Source organism: Nomascus leucogenys, chromosome 4 (genome assembly GCF_006542625.1).
Source record: "Nomascus leucogenys isolate Asia chromosome 4, Asia_NLE_v1, whole genome shotgun sequence".
Taxonomy (NCBI): Eukaryota; Metazoa; Chordata; class Mammalia; order Primates; family Hylobatidae; genus Nomascus; species Nomascus leucogenys.
The window spans coordinates 71,012,814-71,029,123 of NC_044384.1; the positions used below are offsets into that span (position 1 = coordinate 71,012,814).

Below are 16,310 nucleotides of genomic sequence, written 5' to 3' on the forward strand. Positions count from 1 at the left end.
CACACCTGTAATCCCAGCACTTTGGGAGGCTGAGGTGGGCAGATCACCTGAGGTTGGGAGTTCGAGACCAGCCTAACATGGATAAACCCCATCTCTACTAAAAATACAAAATTAGCAGGGCGTGGTGGTGCATGCCTGTAATCCCAGCTACTCGAGAGGCTGAGGCAGGAGCATCGCTTGAACCTGGGAGGCAGAGGTTTCAGTGAGCCGAGATTGCGCCATTGCACTCCAGCCTGGGCAACAGGAGTGAAACTCCATCTCAAAAAAAAAAAAAAACTTTATGTTTTGGCCGAAAAGTTTAATTGCAGTTATTCCTTGACGAAAAGAAATGGCCAAGATTACCCTTCCATGGACACTAATGGCTAATGACTCCTTATTTTACATGAAGTGTGTGGGTTAGACTAGAATTGAAGGGATTTTAAATTGAAAGGTTCTCAGGGCCGGGCACAGTGGCTCATGCCTGTAATCCCAGCACTTTGAGAGGCCGAGGCAGGCAGATCACCTGAGGTCAGGAGTTTAAGGCCAGCCTGGCCAACACGGTGAAACCCTGTCTCTACTAAAAATGCAAAAATTAGCTGGGTGTGGTGGCGGGCGCCTGTAGTCCCAGCTACTCAGGAGGCTGAGGCAGGAGAATCGCTTGAACCCGGGAGGCAGAGGTTGCAGTGAGCTGAGATCACACCACTGCACTCCAACCTGGGTGACAGAGTGAGACTCTATCTCAAAATAAATAAATAAATAAATAAATAGAAAGATTCTCAGGATACATGGTTGCTGAAACCAGTGCTCTCCATTCTGTGGCCATGGCCGTTTTAAATCACTTGTGCCTTAAACTTAATCTAATTGAGACATGATGCTAAGTAAAAGCTGGGTCTAAGGCAGATCAATCACAGCATCAGTTAAGGGTATGAGTGAGTCAGCTGCACACACATGTCCCCGGGAACAGCAATGAAGAAGAAGAATGCTTTTTCCCTCCACCACCATCTACCAATACTCAATGCAAACTAGCCCTGGGAAAAGCTCCTGACTTCTCACAATCTGTTCCCATCATGAACAGAAGGTGCTCCCCGAGGAGGATGAGAGAAGATTTTAATGTGCAACAAAAATAACTGGCCAATTTGTACATTTGGTATTTTTATTTTTTATTTATTTATTTTTCGATTTATTTTATTTTATTTTATTTTATTTGAGATGGAGTTTCGCTCTTGTTGCCCAGGCTGGAGTACAATGACGCGATCTTGGCTCACTGCAACCTCCACCTCCTGGGTTCAAGCGGTTCTCCTGCCTCAGCCTCCCAAGTAGCTGGGACTACAGGCATGTGCCACCACACCCGGGTAATTTTTGTATTTTTGGTAGAGACAGGGTTTCACCATGTTAGCCAGGCTGGTCTTGATCTCCTGACCTCGTGATCCGCCCACCTCAGCCTCCGAAAGTGCTAGGATTACAGATGTGAGCCACCGCGCCTGGCCTCGCTATTTTTAACTTATAGATTGTAAGCTTAATGTTCAGGTTAAAACATAAAAATTATGTAAGAACAACTGGCTTCCATATTCCTTCAGAGGTGAGATTTGTACCGTATTAGGCCAGATGCAATCCTGTCCTTCTGTCTTCAGGTTTGTAATAGTAAAATCATTTTCCATCCAGAAGCATGTTTTCAGAATAAACTATGTTTCCCAGTAGTCAACCAGACAGCTGTGAGATATGGCAAAATGCTGTGTGCAGGAGAGTACACTTTCCTTGAAAATAAAAAAAAAAAAGTAGCATAATAAAGACTGCTAAAAAATAATAGGAACACGGATTGGAAAGGGGAATATATCGTGTGTTTCATAGACCTAACAATATTTCATGTGTTTGGTTCCCTGCCATATTGCTTGAGTTTGTACGTTCGTTTGTAGGAACCTGACCAAAGGAGTAGATGTTCTTCCTACAAAATGCTCTCCAACTAGAGGAGTCAGAGAGAAATGGGCCCAGTTACGGCAGAGGTAGCTTGCGCCACTCCAGGTGACAGTGACACCCTGAAGGAAAGAAATAAAGGAAGGAAGGAAGGGAGGGAGGGAGGGAGAAGGAAGGAAGAGAAAAGAGAGAGAGGAGAAAGAGAGAGGGAGGGAGAGGGGGAGAGAGAGACGGAGAGAAGGGGCCCACTCAGCCTTCTCAGTTTTGCTGTGTCAGCTCTATATGGTCTTCACGATATTTGCAAACATCCATTACAAACTGCCAGGAAAACGCCACTTAAATAATACATTTTTTTCTCTTAGTAAGTCTTGTTTCAGGGATTTTTTAAGTTAAGCGGTTCTGAGTGGCCCTCTCTGGTGATCTGACCTGATGAGGGATTATTACCCACTGTTAGATCATAGGCCTTATTTTTCCAGCTTTATAAATGAGGAAATTGAGGCCAGAAAAGAGAGGCATCCTGTACCAGCCTTAGAGGGACAGGTGTGTTGAGATTTCATTTGCAGCTTCTCAAAGTGGTAAGTTGTTCAGTGTAGAGAAGGAGAAGGAGAATCACTGTGTTGCTAAATGAGTGAATGCCAAATTCGACTAACATGGAAGTTAGGTTCCTTATAACAGTATTAACTCACCACATCACCAAGAGGAATAATAAACTATGCATTTAAACTGCAGATGGAGGAATGCAGAATTCTGTTTACATGATGCTGTTCTATTTCCTTCTAACTCTTTCTTATTTTTATTTTTAAATCTTGACATCATTTTAATATACATATATGTGTGTGTGTGTACATACATATATATATATAGAGAGAGAGAGAGACTCACTCTGTCAGCCAGGCTGGAGTACAGTGGCATGATTATAGCTCATTGTAGTCTCGAACTCCTGGACACAGAGATCCTCCCACCTCAGGATCCCAAGTAGCTGGGACTACAGGCACATGCTACCATGCCCAGCTAATTTTTATTTTTTATTTTTTGTAGAGATGGGGTCTTGCCATCTTGCCCAGGCTGCTGTTAACATATTTTGAGGGACAGTGACTTTGGTTTTGTTTTGTTGTTGTTTTTGAGACAGGATCTTGTTCTGTCACCCCGAATGGAGTGCAGTGGTGTGATTGTAGCCCACTGCAACCTCAAACTCCTGGGCCACCTCATCCTCCCAAAGTGTTGTGATTGCAGGCATCAGCCATCACACCCAACCCTGGACAGTGACTTTGCAATTTCCCAAGGCTTGAGGAGTCTCAGCGTTTTTAATTCTAGCTGTGTTCCCCAATAAAAAGGTGATATAGAGGAAAATATGTATACATATGTGCAATACATAATATGTGTAATAAATTAATATTATATATGTATGTAATGTATTATATATATATACATATATGTAATGTATTCCTCAAAATGGCCACCAAGTGAATATGTATCCAATGCCATTTCCTTTGGCTGAATTCATATATTCCTACATTCAACAGAAATTTATTGGGTATCTGTTTTCCAGAGGTTGAATAGTACCAGGTATAGGTAGTCAACCAAAGGTCACCATGCGACATCTAATAGGAAAGCCTGCTGCTGATCAAACACAAATATATGCAAAAAATGCAAACTGTGATAAGTGAGGAGGAGCCCTTAGTTTGAGGTATACCATTTCAAAATCACCAGAAACATACCGATGAGAATCCAGAAATAGTTTAACACACACGAGAAAATTGTTTTTCATATCTTTTATTTTCTCTTTTTTTATTTTTTGAGTGACTTCAGACTTAGCAAATGATTGTTTTCCAATGAAGTAAAACTGAATGTCCTGCTTAAATATTTTCATTTTAACCACTTGTATTATTTCAAAGTAAGGAAAGAAAAGAAATCAACCAGATGTGCCAAACGATAGCATATTTTTCTTCTCCATTTCATGATAAAAATAATTAACTGGTTTGACCCGCAGCTTTCTAGAAATGTCTGCACTTTAATCAAAAATTTCTTTTTTTTCACTAAGACAAAATTTGGCTATGGGACTTGCAAGGTTTCAATGTTAATGTGGTAGTTGCTAAACAATTCCAGTCATTATAAACTGTATGTTCTGTTTTCACATCTGCATTGGGTCCAAAACATTTTCACGTACAATCAGCATGGTTGTAGGACCAAAACCTCCTTTAATAATAATCCCAAAATCATCTTCCTTTTGCTAGATACACAAAAAGAGAAAGCGTACCAAGCTGAAACAGACCCTGAAGGTTGTCAACCTCAATAGAATATAAAGAATGGAAAAACCTTAGAGCCAGGGCAGATGCAGATTCAGATACCACGGTGGTCAGAGATAATTCTTCCGAATCCAACTCGAATGACAAGGTAGATGGAGGTGCCAGTAGTAAATGGGAGTGAGCAGATTTGGGGGAAAGGACTGAGTTCAGTCACTTTGAGGAGCTGCCAATCAGTCTTGGACCACAAAGCACCCAGCACCAAGGAGACAGCTGGGCATATGGGTTTGGAGATCAGAAGCAAATCTCTCCCTGGAAATGTGAACATGAGAGCAGTTAGCTATGGATCCTATTGAACACCGTGGAAATGGCTGGGGTGTTGATAAGAGAAAGAAGAGGGCAGGGCTGGGGAACTGTCAGGGAGAGAAGGAGAACAGCCTTCTCTTCGGAATTCTAGTCTGCCCTGGTCTCTCTGGGAAGATGGCTTCTGGAACTCCACCTATCCCTTCTCTCCAGCGCAGAAAGTAGAGGTGTCATCATCCAAGGAATGTAGCTTCAGGTGATAGCAACTTCTTTTAGCAACCATACTTTTTCTTTTTTTTTTTTTTTCTTTCTTTTTTTTTTTTTTGAAAGGGAGTCTCTCTCTGTCACCCAGGCTGGAGTGCACTGGCGTGATCTCAGTTCACTGCAACCTCCACCTTTCCAGTTCAAGCGATTCTCCTGCCTCAGCCTTCCAAGTGCCTGGGATTACAGGCATGTGCCACCACACCCAGCTAATTTTTGTATTTTTAGTAGAGACGGGCTTTCCCCATGTTGGCCAGGCTGGTCTTGAACCCCTGGCCTCAAGCGATCCACCCACCTTAGCCCTGCAAACTGCTGGGATTACATTCCTGAGCCACTGTGCCCAGTCAACAACCACACTTTATAAAGTTCATATTAACTTTGCAGTCAATGCAACTCTGTCTTCTCAAAAAAACAGCTGGAAAGTCAACTTTCTTTAGGCTACATGATGATCATTATTTTATTCTTATTAATTCATGTTTATTGGATTCCCTATTGCCTTATTACTGGTCCCAGTACATCCATGGAATCCGGTTTCTAACACTTACCTAATGTGTGGGTTCAGGCAAGTTTCTTAGCTCTCTGTGCTTCCTTTTCATTACCTGTGAACTGGAGACATTTATAGTATCTACTTCATAGGGTTTGCGAAGCTGAAATGAGTTAATTTATGTAAAGTGCCCAGAACAATGTCTGGTGCATAAGTACTTTATTAATGTTAGTTGTCATTATCATCATCATCTATCAGAGTCTCTCACGATTATATTCCAAACCATCTCACCTAGTCAGAACTTGTCATTAAGAAAATTATGGGCTGGGCATGATGGCTCACGCCTGTAATCCCAGCACTTTGGCAGGCCAAGGTAGGCACATCAACTGAGGTCAGGAGTTTGAGGCCAGCCTGGCCAACATGGCGAAACCCCAGCTGTACTGAAAATACAAAAATGAGCCGGTAGTGCTGGTGTGTGCCTGTAATCCCAGCTACTCGGGAGGCTGAGGCAGGAGAATCGCTTGAACCCAGAAGGCGGAGGCTGCAGTAAGCCAAGATCACACCACTGCACTCCAGCCTGAGTGACAAAGCAAGATTTCATCTCAAAAACAAGAAAAAAAAAGAAAGAAAAGAAAAAAGAAAACTATGGAGCATGACATGGAAGCTGGATATGAAACTTGTTTGCAAACTCCAAGAAAAACCAGGACCTAAAAGAAGGGAAGAGTGGAATGGAGGGTGAGCAGAGTAGGGGGCCTAAGCTCTCTATATCCACTTTGAACAGATTTCCTCCCTTTCTTTTTTTTTTTTTTGGTTCTTTATATTCCATTTCTAGAAAAGTTTCATTTGGAAAAAGAGTTCTACTGCTTTGCGGGGCAAAAAGGAACCATAGCTAAGCTGCTAACTAGGGTAACATCCTATCCCCTCTGAAATACAATTAAATTCAGCAACGCCATCTGGATTCAGTGGCTGCTGTGTGCAGAGCACCTGCTGGGCTCCATGGAGAGGGGAAGGAATCAGTGTTGTCTGCATCCAAGTAGTTCACACTGTAACAGGTGACCTATACACACAGACCCCTTGCCAGGCAATGTGCCCTGTAGTATGGCCACACAGAGGAGGAGTCCTGGGGAGGCTCCATGGTGAAGGTGGGTTTTGAAGGACTGGCAGCGTGTCAATAGGCAGAGATGCATGGACAGTAAATCCAGGCAACAGGAACAGCATAGCCACAGGACCGGGCGTCAGTCACATTCTCCCCGCTGGCCAAATGACACAAATAATGCTCAAATTCCATGCTGCGGTTTGCTTTGACTGGCGGAGGCCGAGGGGCGCGAAAGACAAGGGAGCCAGCATGCTGCACAGCAGGTTTAGCCTCCATGCCCGGGGTTTGGAGCAAGAGAGTGAAAACATCAAAGCTATGTCTTCAGAAGGTCTTGTGGTGTGAAACTGACTGGCAAGCTATCACAGGAAGCTAAGCGAAGTGGCGGACTGCTGGATTAAAATGATCTCTAAACAGAATTCGCTCTCAGGGTTCATTTTCAGCCTACCTCATTAGGGCAGATTCGGTCTTCTTACATTGTTATTGCTGTATCGGAGGAATCTTTCTAAAGAGAAAAGTGACAGCACACATTGCTGCCATTTGAAAGCCAGCATTTTTAAAGGGCGTAATACATAGTGACAGTTTTGATGTATGCCTGTGGGTGTGGGTCCTAATATCTCACCATACTCTGCCTGCATAATTTAAAATGACAGTTTAGCCTGTCAAACTTAAATGTGAGTGAAGTTCCTTGGATATTTATAAAACATCAAAAAGATAGAATGGTGTCAGCAAAAGATGGGTCTTTTTATTACTAAGCCACGGGACGATTTTTGGGTAATTACTGGCAACTCACCTAGAAGCTGAACTTCCAAAGTATAAACTTGGTGGTGCCAGTTTTGAAGGTTATTTTCACCCAATGCAATAAAAAGATATTACAGAACTCTAGCACAAATTGTAGTCAAAGATGGGGACGCGTCAATGACCCGTTTGTTTTTAATGTATTGTTTTAATGTTTTTGTTTTTAATGTATCCATGGTTTCCAGTTCCCCTGAGAAAGTGGAAATTACCCATGCTAATAAAGCAAGCGTTAGTGCGAAGACCTAGCTGATGTTTGGCTGGTTTTTAGCCCGCTAGCCAGTCACCCTTTATAAAGCCTGCCAAGTTTGGAGCTTGGGTAATTTTACACGCGGGTCTCCACAGATCCTGTCTACTTCCGTAGATTTATTACTAGGAAAGTGCGTGGGGGCACTAATTTTTGTGAATTGACTAATGCGTTAAGAACTTTAAAAACCGGGTAGAACGCACCGCCGTAAGCGACCATCCACCGCCGCAGCGCCGGAGCGTCCGGCCAGAATCCCCCGGCATGCGCGGCCCCTGGCGTCTTACGTCCTACAGGCCCCACCCCGGCGCCGTCCGTCCCGCAGGCCCCGCCTTTGGCGCTGGGCTCTGACGTCACCACCTGCGCCGCGCACAGTAGAAACAGGAAGTGGGACCAAAACAAAGGAGCGGCGGCCGGGAGCGGACTTACCTTACCTTCTCTGCCTTCCGCGCACGTCTCAGCCGGGCCGCCGACCCAAAGGTGCCGTCCGACTATGTCTAACATGGAGAAACACTTGTTCAACCTGAAGTTCGCTGCCAAAGAACTGAGTAGGAGTGCCAAAAAATGCGATAAGGAGGAAAAGGCCGAAAAGGCCAAAATTAAAAAGGCCATTCAGAAGGGCAACATGGAAGTTGCGAGGATACACGCCGAAAATGCCATCCGCCAGAAGAACCAGGCGGTGAATTTCTTGAGAATGAGTGCGCGAGTCGATGCAGTGGCTGCCAGGGTCCAGACGGCGGTGACGATGGGCAAGGTGACCAAGTCGATGGCTGGTGTGGTTAAGTCGATGGATGCGACATTGAAGACCATGAATCTGGAGAAGATTTCTGCTTTGATGGACAAATTCGAGCACCAGTTTGAGACTCTGGACGTCCAGACGCAGCAAATGGAAGACACGATGAGCAGCACGACGACGCTCACCACTCCCCAGAACCAAGTGGATATGCTGCTCCAGGAAATGGCAGATGAGGCGGGCCTCGACCTCAACATGGAGCTGCCGCAGGGGCAGACCGGCTCCGTGGGCACGAGCGTGGCTTCGGCGGAGCAGGATGAACTTTCTCAGAGACTGGCCCGCCTTCGGGATCAAGTGTGACGGCAGAACCCGCTCTGAGGTTTCCTGGCCATAGCCACCCTTTGAAATGCTCTCTGTGTGTTAGAGAGATACTATACCCTAGAAACTCTGAACACGCCAGAATGCTGAAATGCCCTTCTACCTTTGGGTTTACAGCCCTCTCCAGATAAATTAAGAAATTCAGTATTTCTCCACTCTTAGCTGGATTCGAAAGTTCTGTATAGCTCGTAATGATGGTATTTTTATAGCAGCCTTTTAACAGAACTAGTTAATTTCGTGTATATGAATCGTTCTCGAAGATCTGGTCAAAACTGTATTCAGTTTTCTGCCCAGAATGATCAGATTGAAGGTGGTTGGTTTTTATTATTTAGTGTGATTGATAGTATGTAGAATGGCAGGTGGTGCATAAAAGTTAAAGAGAGGGGAAAGATTACTTATTTTGGTTATACAGTTATAAACACCATGCAGTGTATTCGGTGGACTGTGCTATTTCTGTTTATCCTTTGGGTTTTGGTTTTTGTTTTGTTTTTGCCTTCACAGTGAGACTGCAATTGATTGTTCTCATAACGTATATTATTAATAAATCTGGTCCTATAATTTATAATGAAATTACCTTAGGATATTTTTGCATAATACTCTCTTACTGCTTACATTCTATAATTTTTCATGTGATAATTGTCTTTGCGTAACTGGGAAAAATGCCGAATAACTTCCTTTATTATCTGGAAAAATTAAATGTTCATTTATATTTTCTACTTACTAAATTGAGTTTTTAAAAAGACTTAGAAAGTGTGACATTTGACAGTGTCTTTCAAACGAACTTCTCTAACAAGATTATAGTTATTTTCCTGTTTCAACGCTATTAGACGTCTTATAAATTATGCTAATTAGCATGGCAGTCATGTTACACACTCTTAACATTGCCAAAGAACTGTTGATTCGTTTGAGGAAATCCCTGGGACTGTGTGTGTGTAGGTTTTGTTTTGATTTTAACAACCAAAAATAGAAATAAAATTAGAACTGCATTTTAAGTTCTAATTTGCATTTATTAATTTGTCCAAAAGCAAGAACTCTTTGAAAACCTTGAAAATATAAGCTGGAATGTTTTACTTAGCCATGCAAGTCGTTTATGTATACATCCAGCCAGCTGGAAGTCTGAGAAGTAAAGAGGTAGGACTGGAAGGAAGGAGAAAGCTTGACTCTTTAAGGCTGGAGCCCGGCTGTGCTGCCTGCCGTCTTCTCAGGAATGGCAGTGTGTATTTTCTGGCTGAAAAGTAAAGCATGTAGCCACCACTTTCTCATAGCCTGGAAACATGGAGAAAAGCAACTTGCTTTTGCCTTGGCAAGTATACTAACCTAAGTTAATTCAAGTTTTTTTTAACTTACCCTTTCCTTCACTGGAAGATTTTTCCATAAGAGAATTCCATTGTTTCAGAAAATAATTATAGGGGCCCTTCCAAGTTCTTTGAAGGATTCATAACCAACTATTCACTATTATAACATGTTTCTCAGTGTAAATGAGTAAGGAAAAAAAAGTGTAACAGGTGCGTGCAAATGAGGAGTGGCCCTCATATTTAAGTTATTTTACATTTGACTGGACGTTGTTCAGAAGTGTGCTTTAAGGGACCCTTGTTGGTTGTCTGCCCAGCATCTCTCAAGAATATCCCTCTTAGAAGGTCATGTCTCCTGTTCTCCACACGGTTGTGCAGGGCCATGTGTGAAGACAGCATGAGTCTTAACCTCTCTTTTAGTTTATTTTTGAGACAGAGTCTGGCTCTGTTGCCCAGGCTGGAGTGCCGTGGCGCGATCTCGGCTCACTGCAACCTCCGCCTCCCGGGTTCAAGTGATTCTCCTGCCTCAGCCTCTCGAGTAGCTGGGATTACAGGTGCGCACCACCATGCCCAGCTAATTTTTTTGTATTTTTAGTAGAGACAGGGTTTCACTGTGTTGGCCAGGCTGGTCTTGAACTCCTGACCTCAGGTGATCCACCCACGTCAGCCTCCCAAAGTGCTGAGATTATAGGCTTGAGCCACCGCACCTGGCCTTAACCCCCTTTAGATTGGAAAAAATAATTACAACTTTAAAAATAGGTTAGTGTTGAACCCTTTGGTAAACTGAAGACCCTTTTATAATGCAAATATTCCCAACAAAATTAATATATTTTGTGAGATTAAACGATGCTTGTATATGCTTGAACTTTCTTAAAATATGTTCATGTCATACTATTATGAATGTACATTTTTATGAGTCATAAATATTATTTTCAAAAGCACTACAGGCCCATGAATTATTTCCTCACTTTTGCAGTTGATTAAATACTGAAATGTAAATCACAAGAATTTGTCAATTAAATCATTTTAAACTGCATGTTATTGGATGTGAGTGTGCATCCTGTTTTAAAAAATACTTAAGAAAAAAGAATTGCAGGGCACAGTGGCTCACGCCTGTAATCCCAGCACTTTGGGAGGCTGAGGTGGGCAGATCACCTGAGGTGAGGAGTTTGAGACTAGCCTGACCAACATGGAGAAACCCCGCCTCTACTAAAAATATGAAATTAGCTGGGCGTGGTGGTGCACACCTGTAATCTCAGCTACTCAGGAGGCTGAGGCAGGAGAATTGCTTGAACCTGGGAGGCAGAGGTTGAGGTGAGCCAAGATTGCGCCATTGCACTCTAGCCTGGGCAACGAGAATGAAACTCAGTCTCAAAAAAAGGAAAAAAAAATTCTGAGGTAGATTTTGTTCAGAAAGCATATTTTTCCAAATTCACCCTCAGTCTTACCACTTAAATTTTTGTTTGGTTAGTATGGCTTTTTCTTGCGTTATTTCTAGGATCCCTGGCTTATTTTTGTTGTTGCTGTTTTGAGACGGAGTCTCACTCTGTCGCCCAGGCTGGAGTGCCACCACGATCTCGGCTCACTGCTGCCTCCACCTCCCAGGTTCTAGCGATCCTCCTGCCTCAGCCCCCTGAGTAGCTGGGACTACAGATGCACACCAACACACCTGGCTAATTTTTTTTTTTTTTTTTTTTGGTTAGTAGAGTCGGGGTTTCACCGTGTTGGCCAGGCTTGTCTCAGACTCCCGACCCTCAAGTGATCCGCCTGCCTCAGTCTCCCAAAGTGCTGGGATTACAGGCGTGAGCCACCGCGCCCGGCCCCCTGGCTTCTTCACTGTAATTGTTTCTTCATGACTACAAGATTCTCTTTCACATTGAAACTTCCCCACACCAAAGATGTGTGTAATTTACAAAAGTATCCAACTGAAACACATCAGGGAACTAGTTAATCTTCCATTTAACTACTAGTTATATTTCTTCCTTTCATTTTTCCGCCTTCAAGTGCACAGTTTCTAACATGGATTTAGGATTGAAAGAAAAAAGGTAGACTGGATTAATACACAAAATGCTTTCCTCTACTTTTAGTTTATTTCAGTTCAGGAACCCACATGATACTGTGTGTGCTGCTGGAGAATTTTCTTAGTAAAGCTGTTTCTTGCTGAAGGAATGCCAATGTATCTAGATGCCTTTTAAATACAGGCAGACCATGAGGCTTGGACACTGTGTGCCCGCCCTGCTGTCTTTGATTTGGAAAAGACTGCTGGGCCAGGCGCAGTGGCTCACGCCTGTAATCCCAACATTTTGGGAGGCCGAGGCAGGCAGATCACCTGAGGTCGGGAGTTCAAGACCAGCCTGACCAACATGGAGAAACCCTGTCTCTACTAAAAATACAAAATTAGCTGGGCATGGTGGCACATGCCTGTAATCCCAGCTACTTGGGAGGCTGAGGCAGGAGAATTGCTTAAACCCGGGAGGTGAAGGTTGCAGTGAGCCGAGATTGCACCATTGCACTCCAGCCTGGGCAACAAGAGCGAAACTCCATCTCAGAAAAAAAAAAGACTGCTGAAAATAAGCACCAGTCTGATAAGAGAACCTTATTAACTGAGCATAGTATCAGCATCAGCTGGCCAAGCACACTATAAAGCAGAAGGTAGGGACTTGCTCTGCAAAAACACAACATCCTATTGGCAATTCTGTAGCCAAAGTCCAAAGCTCAAGATCTTTATAGCAAAAAGCTACAAGCCAGTGGACACTAAGGAAACTGATGAACAGACCCCTGTTTTTGTTTTTGTGTTTAATCAACTGACTGGAATTAGCAAAATGCTATCTGGTTTACCTAGGTTTGTTTTTCTACATTAGATTGCAAATTCCATAGGGAGCCTGGGCCAGGCAGTGTCTGTCATAGTGTCAATCTCTGGGCCTGGTGTGGTGCCTCCCACAGTGGGCTCCTTGCACTGCATAGCAAACGTGTGCCTGGCCTGGCTGCTCACTCCTGATAGTGCCTCGAGCTTTCTGATGACAGCAGACAGGCAGGTAAAGCAGGCACCCTAAGCACACAGAGTCCCAAGTATGGACACTCAAGAGCTGTGTCCTCTTCCTTCACAGCATTTGTCCACAATGAAATGTTTGCCTCCGTTCTTCAGGGTTTGTACATCCTCTCTCCCTGCTGAGAAATGCCAGGACAAACAATTCAGCAGTGTTTACTCAAAATGACAATACAGGTGGGGCATGATGGCTGACACCTGTAATCCCAACACTTTGGGAGGCCGAGGTGGGCAGATCACCTGAGGTCAGGAGTTCGAGACCAGCCTGGCCAACGTGGTGAAACCCCGTCTCTGCTAAAAATGCACAAAAATAATTAGCCAGGCATGATGGTGCACACCTGTAATCGCAGCTACTTCGAGCGGCTGAGACAGGAGAATCCCTTGAACCCAGGAGGCGGAAGTTGCTGTGAGCCATGATTGTGCCACTGCACTCCAGCCTGGGTGACAGAGTGAGACTGTCTCAAAAAAAAATAATTTTTTTAATTTAAAAACATTTTAAATGACAATCCAGGGAAAGATTTAGTCCAAAACATGCAGGCCATGTGGGGCTTCTTTCTAGAGATGAGAACATGCTTCTGCCCTTAAATGATATTCAGTACGGATAGGTAGATAAAACATACAAAGAAAAAGAAAAATGGACAAGGCGTACCCGGATGTTAAAAAAAAAAAAATCAAGAACACTTAAGATCAGGACTGTTGACACACTTTATGTTATTTTGTACCTCAACCTTTAAAAAGGATTAAATCACAGTATAAGGCAGCATGCCATGCTCACCAAATTGTGAAACAGTAAGTGCCGGAAGAAAGGGATGTTGTGCTGTGTCATGGCAGTTAGAAGTGGCTTCCCAGAGCCAGCAGGGTTTAATCTCAGGTTTCAAAGGGGGAAAAAAAGCAGGAATGACACGGGATCTGAGAGGCCAAAAACTACAAGGAGTTTTGACTGGAGTGGAGGGTTCATGTGATGTTAAAAGAGACTGAAGGGGAGACTGGACAGATTGCAAAGGGCTGGAGGCCAGATTAAAAGTGTGGACTTTACCCTGTGGAAAGGAGGAAGCGCAGGAGTCATGAGAAATGATGGTTCAGGCAGAGATTAGAGCATAAAGCGAGGAAAGCCGAGAGGAACACGCTGTTGGATGATGAGTCACCATGAATCGCTGATCACCTGGGACATGCATGGTTCAGCTGCACATGCTGACACAGTGGGTGTGCCAGTGACGCCGATATGCTGCGAGTCTGGGAACCCCTTTTAAGGAGCAGGGATCTTAACTCTGGCTGTGCATTATAACTGCCTGGTACTTTGTCACCATATGAGTAATGTTTTTCTCCACCAGTACGAACTCCTGGGCTCCAGTGATCCTGCTGCCTCAGCCTCCTGAGTATCTGGGATCCATCTATATTTTTATATCTTGTAGATAAATATCATGAATCAAATTTCATTAACACTGGGAAAAGTTTTTTACTTGCCTTGACAGATTTCCAATTGCTATATGTTTTCACACCAAAAAAATTTTAAATACATGGAAATTTAGTTGGTACTTTTTTTCTCAGATCCAGTAGTTTAATTACAAAGGCATTTAACAGAATGGTTTTCATCTTTTCATGACTCTCCTTGTTCCTCTTCACGATCAATTCCATGGGCATAAGAATTCTTTGACGCCAACAACAGATGGGATATAAACAGTGCATTGTTATTTTTGCTCATATCAAACAGAAGGGGGATCTAAATGAAAATGAAAACATTTCTGCAAACATGAGTGTCCTCAGCTGTCACAGGAAATAATAAAAAAAAACAAAGTAAATTTCTTTTTAACTACTTCCTTATAGTGTCTACAATGCAAGTGATTTTTTACAATGCTAATTTGGTACAGTTTTGCAACTCTGCATCTAATGTTGGAGTGAATAGTCTGCAAGGGATTTTTAGATCTGCTTAATTCTTCTGGTCAGCATGCAGTGGCATATTTAAGGAGGCAATGTTATAACCCTTTAAAATGTAATCATATGCAAAATTCTATGTATGATTTGGGAGACCCCTTTAAAATTCTCTCTACATGTGTAGTCACAGAAGCCCCAGTTTGAAAAAGTACTTCTGCAACATGCTTGGAACTATGCCAGTTGAAACAAGGATCAAGGCAGAAGGCTGGCAGAAATCTACCACTCTATTATTTATTCCTTAGAAAGTCTTTCAAAGAATTGGGGGCATATTCACATTTTGGGGTGAATTTTCACATTTTATTTTCATTGCACAAACTTGAAATGCATGAACTCAGGATACCATTCAGCATCAGTAACAAATCAGAAGCAGCTCTTGGAAATGTTCAATGAGACCTCCCACGTCTCACTTAGATGTCTGAGAATCAGAGCTGGAAGGACTCTGAATATCCATTTTGGAGGTTGTCGACAGGGGAAGACCCACCAGCCTCATCGCTGTCAGCATCTCAAAATCACTGGTCTTTCATAGTGCACAGGAAGATGCACTCACACGTCCTCTCATCACATCTCTCTAGCACTCCAGAGGCATTTTTTGGTTAACCATACTTCATTCTTTCTACTTAGACTAGTTATTATCATCTGAATACATTCACCCACCTACGTCCAACCTATGTGCATCCCATTTTAAATAGGTTACTTCCTAAACTCTAACTATAGCCACAGGCTTCATATTTAATTTTCAGTTCCTTCCAGCTCTTTTCATCAGAGCGAATTCATTTCTGTATCCCTTGCTCTGGATCCTGTCAAAAGTCGCGACCATTTCTGAATACAACTGTTGTAGCTCACATGGCCTGTGAGGGAAGCAGCCTTCTCACCCAGAAACCCGTCTGACTGTCCAGCCCCAGTTCAGAGCTCCCGTCCCACCCCGGCAGAAACTTCTCCTACCTTCTCATGGATTCCAAGGTCTTTTTGCTTCTTTGTTGCTGGATGGTCAGGAACTCAGTGTGCCCTTCCGCCACGCTCTTCACCCCACCACATTCCAGGCCAGCAACCACCATGCCAATACTGCATTGTACTTTCTAAACCAGGCTTCAGGCAATGGCAGGGAATTCCTGCCTCCAGGCTCCCAAGTCTCTCCAGCTCCCAGAGGGTCCCTTCCCTTTGTTCCTTCCCCTCTGGAGCCAGCTCCACACCCTTGGCCAACTCTCACCAACCTTCTGGTGCGCAGTAGCACCTCCCAGAGCTTGCAGCACCTATTCCAAAGACACCACTGGCTGATCAGGGTCCCTTGGGTCTCTCAGTAGCCCTGTCACCTGGGCCATATCTCTGTGGAGCCAGGAGCAGTTGACATTCTTTTTTTTTTTTTTTTTTTTTTTTTGAGACACAGTCTCACTCTATCACCCAGGCTGGAGTGCAGTGGCATGATCTCGGCTCACTACAACCTCTGCCTCCTGGGTTCAAGCGATTCTCCTGCCTCAGCCTCTCAAGTAGCTGGGATTACAGGCACGCATGCCACCACACCCGGCTAATTTTTGTATTTTTCGTAGAGATGGGGTTTCACAGTGTTGGCCAGGTTGGTCTCGAACTCCTGACCTCAGGCGATCCACCCACCTCCACCT

The 16,310-nt window shown here is 43.7% G+C and overlaps 2 protein-coding genes across 5 annotated transcripts in view; both read left to right on the plus strand.

Moving 5' to 3' along the window:
* Nucleotides 1-16,310, plus strand: part of GNAL (G protein subunit alpha L) — a 208,344-nt gene that overhangs the window by 165,449 nt on the left and 26,585 nt on the right. The window lies entirely within an intron of this gene.
* Nucleotides 7,669-10,752, plus strand: CHMP1B (charged multivesicular body protein 1B). The gene has a single exon (XM_003276681.4). It carries the CDS (start codon nt 7,807-7,809, stop codon nt 8,404-8,406), a length of 600 nt encoding a protein of 199 aa, XP_003276729.1. The 5' UTR covers nt 7,669-7,806; the 3' UTR covers nt 8,407-10,752.

Coding starts and splice junctions, on each gene's coding strand:
- CHMP1B (XM_003276681.4), top strand. CDS start 7,807: ATGTCTAACATGGAGAAACACTTGTTCAACCTGAAGTTCGCTGCCAAA.